The 13,074-nt window shown below is 34.4% G+C and overlaps 1 protein-coding gene across 1 annotated transcript in view; it reads left to right on the forward strand.

The window, feature by feature from the left end:
• Positions 1-12,456, forward strand: part of LOC106469359 (RNA-binding protein Musashi homolog Rbp6-like) — a gene marked incomplete at its 5' end in the record, with an annotated part of 80,757 nt that extends 68,301 nt beyond the window's left edge. The window contains 2 exons of the mRNA XM_013929846.2: positions 11,365-11,418; positions 12,239-12,456. Coding sequence (XP_013785300.2) covers positions 11,365-11,418; positions 12,239-12,450 — 266 coding nt within the window. The remainder of the gene's footprint in view (positions 1-11,364; positions 11,419-12,238) is intronic.
• Between the last annotated feature and the right edge of the window lie 618 nt (positions 12,457-13,074).

A 13,074-nucleotide genomic window follows, 5' to 3' on the forward strand; every position in this document is an offset into this window, starting at 1 on the left:
GATTTAGTAGTTAAATAAATGCCGATATGTATCCAATTTATGATATTTGTCAACTAGATTGATATTCACAGTTTTCTTTTTTAACACAAATATATTTTAATATACAACCAATAATACAGTTTACAATGACAGTTATTACAAATAGTTTTTACGGACAATGATTTATATACAAAAGTTTTACAAACTTACAAGCAATATAAAGTCATGTTTCTAGTCTGGAACTTCCTTGATATCTTATCGAGGGTTCATGATGAGCGAGTTCATTTCGAGTTGACGTAGGTACAATTCACTTAATAGGGAGCTAGCTAGCTCGATGGTCTTCACTGATCACCGGTGAAGTTGGGTAATGTATTCGTAAAAGAATACTAATGTCCGATGTGAATCCACTGTAGTTAAATGGTTTGTAATGTTCGAAATTTATAAATGTTCCTGGTCAAATATCTTAAGTTTTCCAATTAATAAGCGTTATAACAATACAGATATAGCTTCCGAAGTTTATAGCAAACCAATAATAGATATTATTTTTATGACGCGTCGTGTTCGTTATATTTATAGGCGTGTGGAGAGTTTCTCGAAACTTCAGTTTACGTAACAATACTGACGGTAACACTAGCGTTTACGTACACACATGTATTGATGATTCTTACACTCAAGAATCTTCTTCAACTTTAGAGAATAAGAGGGAGTTTGCAATACATATTTAACAGTATAAGTTATGTAAATTCCTAAACATAAATTTAATATAAACAAACATCGTTATTAAAATAGATATATAATAGTAAATCCGTCACAATTACAATAAACATTATTATATGAACAATACAAAATAAATGTTTTCTACTTTTTAATTACGTAATGCTGGCTGGAGTATAGTGCACATAATTATAAATAAAATAAATGACTGTGAAGTCCAGAGAAAATTTCAATTTTTACGTTTTTGTCATTATTAGGTATACACCACCGATTCATTTAAATTTAATATGAGAGTTATGATTTAGATAGTTATAAAGTGCGAGTGTTCAATTTATAAGCGATAGTTATGGCAAGTTTGCTTATGTAACTGTTTACGAATCATTTGTTGTTGTGAATTGACGTCACGTTACTCGAATTTTCTGAATTTTTCTCGTTGCTTCAAGTGAGTATTGTTACATTATAACATCTCCAAGTTTGTATAAATTTGTAGGCCTCAGTCGTGCAATATGTATATAGGCGACCAAGTTATTGCAAGTTAATTAGTGAAAGTACAAGTGAAGTTAGACTGGGTGATCATGAGCTTAGCCATAAAGAGCGTATAGTGGCGACTTTTTAAAGTTTTAATAATTGCAGATTGTATTGTAATAACAGAGTAGAGAAGAAGAATTCGTCTTGTCAGTTGGGTTCTAAAGTAACTGAACCAGACTGTGTGGACTTTTGACGTAAAAGAGTATTATTTAAAGCTCTGGATACAACTGTGGTAACCCACTGATTGTATTGGGATAACAGAGTAGAGGAGAATAATTTATCTTGTCAAAGGGTGTTCTGAATTAATTGAACCAACCTGTGTGGACTTTGACAAAAAAAAGGCAATTATTTAAAGCTCTAGATAGAGCTGTGGTAACCCACGAGGTAACGTAAGTGACTTTATCACAACTTGTATTGTAATAACAGAGATAGAGGATAATAATTTGTCTTGTCAAAGGGTGTTCTAAAGTAATTGAACCAGCCTGTGTGGACTTTGACGAAAAAGAGACAATTATTTAAAGTTCTAGATACAAATGTTTTAACCATTATTGTAACGTATTTTTGTATATACGTTTGACTTGTCCCTTTATTGTTGAGATTTGTCGCCAACAAGTCACAGACACATTCTGTAATGAATCCCGTCCCTAACAAAACCTGAAAGTCATGAAATATATGCTCCAGATAAAGGCGTAAAGTCGAAACGTTCAGCAAGGGATAATAAAAAAAGAAACTTTGAAAGATTCCCTGTAGCTCACGATCATTTAATTTATTCACGATACGAAACAAAACCATATTAAAACATGGGGTTTCTGAGTCCTTCTTAACTCACCATATAGTAACCTAAATTAATTTAGGTGTGTGAATAATATCATGGCATTGTGCTTAATTTATTATTCGATATTATACAACAGTCAATGTTTAATCATTATGTTGCACATTTTTTTTATATTCACTAAACGTAAAATTGAAAAAGTGTTCTGTGACATTTGTATAAACAGTACAAATAAAACATTACAGTGAACTCTGTCTTATGAACAATAGAAAAGATACTACGATAAATATTGTTGTATCAACAGTACAAGATTATGATTAACATTCTTTATCATCAGTGTAAAATTTAACAGTGTGATTAGCACTATTGCCTTAAAACAATACAAACACTTGAAGAACAGCGTTGTCTTTCCACAATATGAAACGAAAAACACCAAGACCGTGATTGTCTCATAGAATTACAGAACAAACTATCATAACTACGCTACTCGAAGAAAGAACACTTGATATTCTCTGTACATTATAAATTTCGGTACATAACGACTTAGAGCACTGAAGAAAGAGAGCAGACGAAGGTGTTTCCCCTCTGATTATAAAATAATTTAATGTGCGAGAAAGTCTTCAATAAAGTTGCAATTGTAATCAATTCAAGTCTGTAGTTGTAAACTCTCCCTGATTTTTATCCTTGATTTTGGAAAAAATAATGAAATCTGTTCCCAGTTTGATGAAAAGTATAGCCACTGATCTCCTATCCAACATCAATAATCCAATAAATAATCATTAAAAGCTACAACCTAAACCTATTAGGTTATAAAGGATCCAGGTAAAGAAAGTAAACTATATTTAAAACACGCTACTTTCTAGTTTAGATTGGTAAATAGAATAATTAGTCTTTTGCTTTAGAGAAATATTTTATCAGAGGTCTTTTCAAGGAAATTTCTACTTCTTCAAATATAAATAGCTTTAAAATATATGCAAAGATTGACGCGAAAGATATCATCATTTTTGGTAGCCTGCAAAAGGTGATGAAAGAAGTCTATACATTTAAACTTGAATTTCTTCCAGGGCTAATAAGTAGGAAACATCTTGAATACGTGTTACACTATGAGTTTATAAAGGATATACGAAATACAGTGATCAATAATTTACTCTAACGATATCTTTATAGATAACAACAAAAGTCAAAATTATAACATAGTTGCTTTTACTCATATCAGAATCAATTACTCTGGTTACTGTATTAAGCCTATTTTTTCTAAACCTTTTAGTTTAATCTTTACTTGTTGTAAACCAAATAGAAACACTAGTATATGTGTACTTACATCATACTTTCAATATCTGCTTTTTCAAAACCAAATCAGACACTTTAGTACCAGTGTACTTACAACATAGTTACAAAAGATGTTTGTTGTAAGCCAAATCTGATACTTTAATGTCAGTGTACTTATCCCGTAGTTACAATATTTGCTTGTTGTAAACCAAATCTGACACTTTATTACCAGTGTATTAAACTATGATATCAATAACTATTTGTTGTAAGCCAAATTTGAGAGTGTAGTACCAGTGACTTACACTATAGTTACAATATCTGCTTGTTGTAAACCAAATCCGACACTTTATTACCAGTGTATTAAACTATGATACCAATAACTATTTGTTGTAAGCCAAATTTGAGACTGTAGTACCAGTGACTTACACTATAGTTACAATATCTGCTTGTTGAAAACCAAATCTGACACTTTATTACCAGTGTATTAAACTATGATACCAATACTATTTGTTGTAAGCCAAATTTGCGACTGTAGTACCAGTGACTTACACTATAGTTACAATATCTGCTTGTTGTAAACCAAATCTAACACTTTAGTGTCAATGTACTTACTCTATGGTATGAATAACTACTTGTTGCAAGCCAAATAGAAATATTTCAGTGTCAATGTACTTACACTATATTAATGTCTGCTTGTTGTAAGAAAAATCTGTCACTTTAGGATCAGTGTATTTTCACTATTTATCTTATATAAGCCAAATCTAAACATTTAGTACAAATAGGCATAGCAACATTCTATAGAAATGCTGTGACCATACTCCTTCTGCAAACCTCAATATGTTATATCCAGTGAAATTACGATTCATTCGAATTCTACTTCACACATTTATATTACCACTAGCGTGTTTCTCAACGTGGACCATATGGGCCACGTCATGTTTCTAAAGGGCCACACGTGAATGATGGAAAATTAGAGGGCCACAGTAAATTCTGAATGGGCCATCGAAACTTCACTGCCAGAATAAAATATTTCAACAGCCCAAGCTAAATTCAAACGTGACAAACATTATTTCTGGATAAGTAGTGAAATAGCTAATAAGTTCCACAGCTCTGGGAGAAGGGAAAGTTGTGTTTTATCGCTTTTCCCACATCTTATCTGGTTGAATTTGGATTTAGTCGGGTGACCTATTTGCTATTAAAAATCATTAACCGCCTTGATGTTGCGAAGAGAGGTGATCTTCGCTTATTACTGGCCACACTACAACCGGACATTCAAAACTTTCAAGTGTTCATCAGGCTCAAGGATCACACTGAATAAAATGTCAATGATTAACAGAATATTATTTACTTGTATAACTAAACCGTATATTATAAACAAAATATTTAAAAACAATACAATATTGTAAAAATAACATTATAATATTATAAATATATTATAAATCAACAGTTTGGAAATAAAGTAACTTTTTTCTTAAGTAACAGCGTCTACGAAGGGTGGGGCCACAGAGATAAATCAAACTCAAAAAGGAGCCACGAGTAAAAAAAGGTTGAGAAACATTGGTCTAGATGACTATATCAGTATGTGTATTCTGAACCCATTTTAACATAAAAATGTAACCTATATACATTTCTTGCTAAGCAACATGACATAAAAGCCATTCTTGGAATGCATTGTTACCAAAACGCACTGGCTTTTCTATATATTAAAAGTTGTTATATAAGGAACAACTTCTTTTTTTATGTGGCTTTTCGCTAGCTTGCTTCACTAAAAAGATGCGCATGCGCGCACGTGCGTGTCTGTCTGTGATTTATATTTGCAATATAAGGAACCACTTATTTTCTATGTGGTTTTTCTCTAGGTGCACACCCTCAGAGTCCACTTAGTATGGGTTCAGAATTTTAGGTTTCTAAGTCCTTTCCTCTTGGAGCTATGGCGGTTACACGCACACTAGCTTGCCTCAGAATAAAGATGCGCGCACGCACGTGGATAAGATAAGTAATAATCTCCAGGTGCCAACCTTCAGGGTTCACATAGTATTCAAGTATCTGTGTTAGGCTTAAATTCTACTATACACTACTGTTTAGGCAGATAAACAAATATTTCAGTATCGAAGTCTCGTGTCGTCTGCACTGGGCTTTTTAGTTTTTTGCTAATCTTCTTTGTATAAGCATTCTACCAATACATATTTTACTGTGTTTAATTATTGAGGTATCGTTTTGTAGTATCAATATCGAACTAATAAAGGGCGAGAAGAAGGTGCGAACAATATATTTTGTAAACGACGTTTCTCCTGATAATTTAACTATATAAATCGTACACTATAAGCTAAACATGTGTAGACGATGATTATAGACAGCATTTTGTGTTTCTCTTCTTATTATTATTTTCTTTGATGAGTGGAATATACTAGAATTATTCAGCAAGCAAATTTTGTATTTGCCCACATCGCTCGTTTGCTTTCACACACACACACAAAAAATGCTGATAAGTCTTCAGAAAACCTTCAACAGTGCTTTCGACGAGAAGCCTTTTGCTGTTCAATAGTTGTTCGCCCAAAAATTCCACGTGAGGGCGCTACGCAGTTTTCTGAATGCGGCAATAAAATATTTTCTTGACACACACAAAAAAAGATGGCCCTGCATGACCAGGTGGTTAGGGCGCTCGACTCGTAATCTGAGGGTCGCGGGTTCGAATCCACGTCATATCAAACCTGCTCGCCCTTTTAGCCGTGGGGGCGTTATAATGGGACGGTGAATCCCACTATTCGTTGGTAAAAGAGTAGCCCAAGAGTTGGCGGTGGGTGGTGATGACTAGCTGCATTCCTTCTAGTCCCTAACGCCCCCACAGCTGAAAGGGCGAGCATGTTTGGTGGGACGGGGATTCAAACCCGCGACTCGCGGATTACGAGTCGAGCGCCCTAACCACCTGGCCATGCCAGGCCTAAGAGTGACAGTACCGGTACTCTATGTGTCTATAAACAAATGAAGAAATTCACACACAAAACCTTAACACATAAACACTACTGTCTAAAATAGAGCTCCGAGAGATGACAGATCCATTCCCCAAAAATACTTTTCCCTTTGCAATGGATAATACTAACTACACCCATTACACTTTTCGGGATGTGGTGACGTCTTCCGAACTTTCCTCCTACAAATTCTGTTTTTGCATTGTTTAACGAAGTTAATCTTATAATTATATAGATAACTAACTACTCTGATATCTTTGAACCTTTCTTGAAATAATTTATATTCAATCTTACCAGCCTTATTATAATAATTCTGGTGCAATAACTTTAAATGATAGTTTGTTGAAATTTCTTTGGTTCTTTGATACAAAACGTACGGAGTGCATTTGTACCGACAACTTGTCTAACAAGTTAAGTTAGATGACCTTTCGAGACATTTTCGTGTTCCTTCTTCAGGTCACTGTAGCGTGGCACATTTGGTTTTGCTAAATTCTACTGGCTAATAATGTCTCTAAAACAACATTATAAGTTTTGTTTTTCAGTAAAATTTTATGTTATTATTTCAGACGTAGCTCATACAAAAAATAGGGAAGGTAATTTAATTGTTTTTAATGAAATTACTTAGCAATAGTTTCACCACTTTCAATATAGTTATGCATTCAGTATTCTAACTTTAAAACATGTTATTTTGAATTTTTATATTTTTATTTTCATTAACTAAATTTAAAAGCCACGAAGTCACTCATTAACTTTGTTTATTCATTAGTGATTGGTCAATTGTTTTTTTTGTAAGTAAGCATAAAGCTACACAATGAGTTACTATGACCACCACGAGTATCGAACCCCGGGTTTTAGTGTTGTAAGTCCGCTAAAACATACCGCTGTGCCACTGGGGAGGAGAGAACACTGTCTACCTGTTCATTACTTATATGTCAATAATATAACAATTTCTACTGTTACGTTGAATGTTGAGCTGAATGTTTTAGCGGAAAGCCACACAATGGAATATCTGCGCTCTGTCTGCTGTTGATAATCGAACCCAAGATTTTAGCCCTGTAAGTCCGTAAAATAACCATTGATCTACCGGCGAACGTCCTTTTATTGAGAAACTTTCTGGAAATGATCAATTTCACATAAACCATGTTCTTCGTACACTTTTGTAACATCTTACACCAGTCTCGATATTTCATTGATATTACTGTAGAGGGCAGTAGAGTCAAAAGTTAGATGTTCTTTACGTAATGTCACGCCGGTGTGAACGCTTAAATTCAGAGAACACAGTTGGAGTAACGCGTTATTTTGGTATTACTTTTATCAGTAACGTGGAATTACAATACATTCGAATATTAATAGCAGTAATAATATACAGTTACTTTCCACATGAAAGAAACACTTCGTCTCATTACCTTCTTTTCCATTGTACACTTACGTTTAGTGCTCTTTTCTTTATTACAGACAAAGTATATTTTAGTTTATACATTTTTTAAGCAAATAGAACATGTAAACGATGTGTAATTTATAATTTTCCTTTGAATAACTGCCAGATCCATTTCAGCAGCTTAAAAATGGTTTTTCCTACAAGCTTTATCGGTACCAAGGTTTTAGTTTCCTTTTTTTTTTTGTACTGGCTAATTGCGCGCATGCTCACTGTGTAATCAGATTAACACTTTCAATAAATTAATTTCGAGATCTATAATTTAAAAAGTAAGGAATAGTAACAATCATTGTTGTACAGGGCTACATTTTTTATTAAATATTATGTAACGATATTATTATTTTTAGAAGAAACGAATAATCAGTTGTGTTTTTTTCAGTACAGTGCCTAACACTATTAGAGAGTATGCAAACGATTACACTCCACAAATACATCCAATAAATAATTAAAGTAGCTAGGAATTTAGCTGCTTCTATTAAACTTAGGAACTTGTGGCCTATAGCAGTGTAGAATACTTTAAATTTTTAGAACTAAGAAACAGCAGCGCCGATTCGTAAGCTATACGTAAGTGAAGTTATTCAAATTATGAGGCTAAAATATGTCCAGAAAAGAGTGACTATGACAAAGAAAAAAGTGGGAACTTTTTATTTTATCCTATCATGTTTTTTTTCTTGAATGTGAATAAAGTCCCCCCCCCCAAATCATGGTTTTTATATTCGAAAACAGTTACTTATCTGACCAATCACCTCAAGCTGTTTTCAAGGGACTATTTAACCATTTTTTATTTGTCTCAAGCTGTTTTCAAGTGACTGTTTAACCATTTTTTATTTGTTTCAAACTGTTTAACCATTTTTTATTTGTTTCAAACTGCTTTCAAGTGTACGATCTTAGTTAAACTTTTTTTCGCGACAATCACGTGCATCAAACAAAAAATGGTTAAACAGTCACTTGGAAACAGCTTGAGACAAATAAAAATGGTTAAACAGTCACTTGAACACAGTTTGAAACAAATAAACAATGGTTAAACAGTCACTGGAAAACAGCGTGAAACAAATACAAAATGGTTAAATAGTCACTTGAAAACAGCTTGAGACAAATAGAAAATGGTTAAACAGTCACTTGAAAACAGTTTGAAACAAATAAAAAAATGGTTAAACAGTCACTTGGAAACAGTTTGAAACAAATAAAAAATGGTTACAGAGTTTCTAACAAATGTAAAGATTTTTATTGGAAAGAAAAAGTTATTTTTGACCCAAGACGTTTTTGCCACTATTATACTTCAATGACCATTTAAATAATGTTTTAATTATGTCACATTCATTGTATTTTCATGTAATGTTGGATTTTACATTCAGGCTTAGTCTAAGATTAAAACTTTTTGACGTCGATATAATATCACTAACAGAGTAAAGCTACCCGTCCCTAAGTCTTCAACTAATAAACTAAAAGAAATTGTTTTTGTTTTGAATTTCACGCAAAGCTACTCGAGGACTATCTGCGCTAGTTGTCCCTAATTTAGCACTGGTATGCTAAAGGGAAGGCAGCTAATTAACACCATCCACCGCCAACTCTTGGACTATTTTACCAACGAATAGTGGGATTAACCGTCACATTATATCACCCCCACGATGGAAGGGCGAGCATGTTCGGTGACGGGACTTCGAACCCGTGACCCGCAGATTGCGAGTCGAGCGCCCTAATCGCCAGGCCTTGCCACGCCACTAGAGGGAAGGCTGCCAGTCAAGATCGCCCACCGCCAATTCTTCAGCTACTCTAATCGAGTGGTGAGATTTGATTGTCACTCAAGCAACGTACCCACATCCCCAAAGTGCGGAATGAGCCTCTTTTATTTTTATTTGGCACTCACAGTTCAGCACTCTAAACATTAAGCTAGGCCTATTAGTAATGAAGAAGAACAAGAATCGCCCTCGTAGTAATTTGTCATGTATATTCGTTTTCTATAACCAGATATACTTGTAGAACAGCATGAAATCAACATTTTCATATATATATAATGACGAACAGAACAAACAAAATATTGTTATTATAAAAACAAAATGGTGTAAATCATGGGTCGACCGCTTAAAACAAAACGGTGTAAATCATGGGTCGACTGCTTAAAACAAAATGGTGTAAACATGGGTCGACTTCTTAAAACAAAACGGTGTAAATCATGGGTCGACTGCTTAAAACAAAATGATGTAAATCATGGGTCGACTGCTTAAAACAAAATGGTGTAAACATGGGTCGACTGCTTAAAACAAAACGGTGTAAATCATGGGTCGACTGCTTAAAACAAAACGGTGTAAATCATGGGTCGACTGCTTAAAACAAAAATATTGGCTGTGATTGTCACGTGACCTGCTGACTTGCATGTTTAAAATTGTTTTAATACAACGTGCTCAGCCCTCCGTAAACTACATAGTAAGTTACAATTGGAAATATTCGCTGTTAAAAAAAGAAATATTTTACATTTGCACTTAAGTATAAAAGTAACTGTTATTAATACAATAATTTTGTAACAATTAAATGACAAGACATTTAACGTTATACTTGAAACTCAAAATAAAACTATACAAATGTTATTAATACAGGTTTCAGCGATAATGTCCTAAACTATTTAAAAACCAAGATAAAGTTAAACCAATTTCACGTTATTTCACACATCTCCTGTTGATTGTCGAATATTTATTTTTTCTGGAAACATTTGAAGAAATAATTGATTTATAGAAGAGTTCCGTCGAAATAACAAAGCAGTCGACCGAAGATTTACACCGTTTTGTTTTAAGCAGTCGACCCATGACTTACACTATTTTGTTTTAAGCAGTCGACCCATGATTTACATTTTTTTGTTTTAAACAGTCGACCCATGATTTACACCGTTTTGTTTTAAGCAGTCGACTCATGATTTACACCGTTTTGTTTTAAGAAGTCGACCCATGATTTACACCGAATCAGGACTACATTTTGACATTGTTTGGCGTTACGGTGATGACACGGAAATTGATCGCCTTAATGGCATCGGAAAACAAAGGATTATGGGTCAAATAGGAGCATTAGGGCCATCCAGAGAGAAATCTACAATATGTTGTACTTTAGCCGTGGTAAGTAAAATGACAAGTATTTTAACAGGTGAAAATCCACAAACACAACGATCAATGGCAAGAGCCATCCACGTGACCCAGGCAACCGTGCGTAACGTAATCAAAAAGGATTTCCGTCTAGAAACGAGGCCAACAGGGTGTGGATTCACCAAAGTAAGGCTACCTCAAAGAGCTAGAGAATGTAATATGTATTCATGCTATTCCATGCAAAGACATGCCAGTCAAGTTGCCTAATCGCATTGTTGAAACAGGCACTGGGAAACCGTCGCCCTCATTAATTAGATGGATTATGGAATGCAAACAGGGAAAATTGGCGTGCTTTGGACATGACAGCCTTACGACGAAGCCTTTTCCAGTAGAAATTACGTGTCAGGGTTATTGTCAAGATGCACAGTTATTGGTTTAGAGTGTGGTTGGACATGGCGATAAAGACTGTAATGACGTGTTAAGGCTTCAAAATCGTTTTAATATAACCTAGTCAATCTCTGTACAATATTTTAAGCATCAATAAGGACTATTCCATTATATTTATATCACGTATAATTCATGTTGACGACAGTTTACTAATCTATTTTATGTTTGTAATATTCACAGTGGAACTAAATGGCCAGCAGAGCTCGCCGCCGATGCTAACACAAGCAGTACCAGGTAGTGACATTTTTTTAATTTCTGATTAGATCAAAATATATGGTGATACACAGGTCACTGTGAACTTTTAGTCCCTTGTTTTTTTTTCGCTTAACCCTTATATTTTTTATTAATGTCACTTTAACGTGGCGGAACAGGCATTTAATTAGTTGATATGCTAACCGAGCAATTTTCAAGCTGTGGGTCGCAAAACAAGAAACAATAAAACATAAGCATTCATGATGACGACGAACCTAGTTGAAGCAAATATATGTAGTAGATACGGCTAATACGGGTATTAATAACTTTTATTTAAAACACTAAACAAATAACGTTTCGACCTCCTTAGGTCATCATCAGGTTAACAATGCTCTTGAGCTCCTAAAAAGGAGTTTCACTGTTCAGTTTGATTAATTACAAAATAGATAGAAACATAACACACACTTCTTAAATTTATAAAAGATAAAATAAAACACTACAACATGAAGTATTGCACTGGCAACATTTTTTTATAACTTAAATCTACGAAGGTTAACTAAAGTTCTAACCAGTTGAGTTTTCAATCGTACGTACTTCTGAAACTAAAACAAACTCTTGCATATTTCTAGAAGACCGGAATAGGAAAGGGGGTAACAAAACTGGAATGACAAACAAAAAGAAGGTTTCTTAAAGAACCACTTCCAGCTGCCAATTCGTTTTTACCTTTCACATACCTTAGTACATGTACTTTTGTAGTATTATGAAGTACAACAATGAAAAGAGAACAATCACATGTCTACACAACTGCATTTTTTCTAAAACTACTTAAGGAAGTGACTAACTTCCTATCTTCTTTTTACAGTCATCAACAACTATGTATCCACAAGTTTTGCCTCACCTACATCCTCTGCCAATAATCATGGATTCTCTTCCAACAATAGTCCAGGACCGATCGATTTGTACAGTTCTAACCAGGACATCATGGGATACGTCCAAACAGCTAATTCCCAGTCGTCAGGGTTCCCCTCAGTCGCAGCAAGTAGAGTAAGTACAATTGCAGCTATTTTACGGTAACTTAGACTTAGTAACATTCAGGAGTTAATAACCTACATTGAAGCTAGTACAGACGTTATTAACATACCTTCAAGCTAGTCCAGACGTTATTAACATACTTTCAAACTAGCCCAGACGTTATTAATCTACCTTTAAGCTAATTCATACGATATTAACCTACCTTCAAACTAGTTCAGACGTTATTAACCTTCCTTCAAACTTGTCCAGACGCTAGTAACCTACCTTTAAGCTAATACAGACGTTATTAACCTACCTTCAAACTAGTCCAGACGCTAGTAACCTATCTTTAAGCTAATCCAGACGTTATTAACCTACCTTCAAACTAGTCCAGACGCTAGTAACCTATCTTTAAGCTAATACAGACATTATTAACCTACCTTCAAACTAGTCCAGACGCTAGTAACCTATCTTTAAGCTAATCCAGACGTTATTAACCTACCTTCAAACTAGTCCAGACGCTAGTAACCTATCTTTAAGCTAGTCCGGACGTTATTAACCTACCTTCAAACTAGTCCAGACGCTAGTAACCTACCTTTAAGCTAGTCCGGACGTTATTAACCTACCTTCAAACTAGTCCAGACGCTAGTGCCCTCCCTTGAAGCTAGTCCAGACGTTATTAATCTA

Source organism: Limulus polyphemus, unplaced genomic scaffold (genome assembly GCF_000517525.1).
Source record: "Limulus polyphemus unplaced genomic scaffold, Limulus_polyphemus-2.1.2 Scaffold3445, whole genome shotgun sequence".
Lineage (NCBI taxonomy): Eukaryota > Metazoa > Arthropoda > Merostomata > Xiphosura > Limulidae > Limulus > Limulus polyphemus.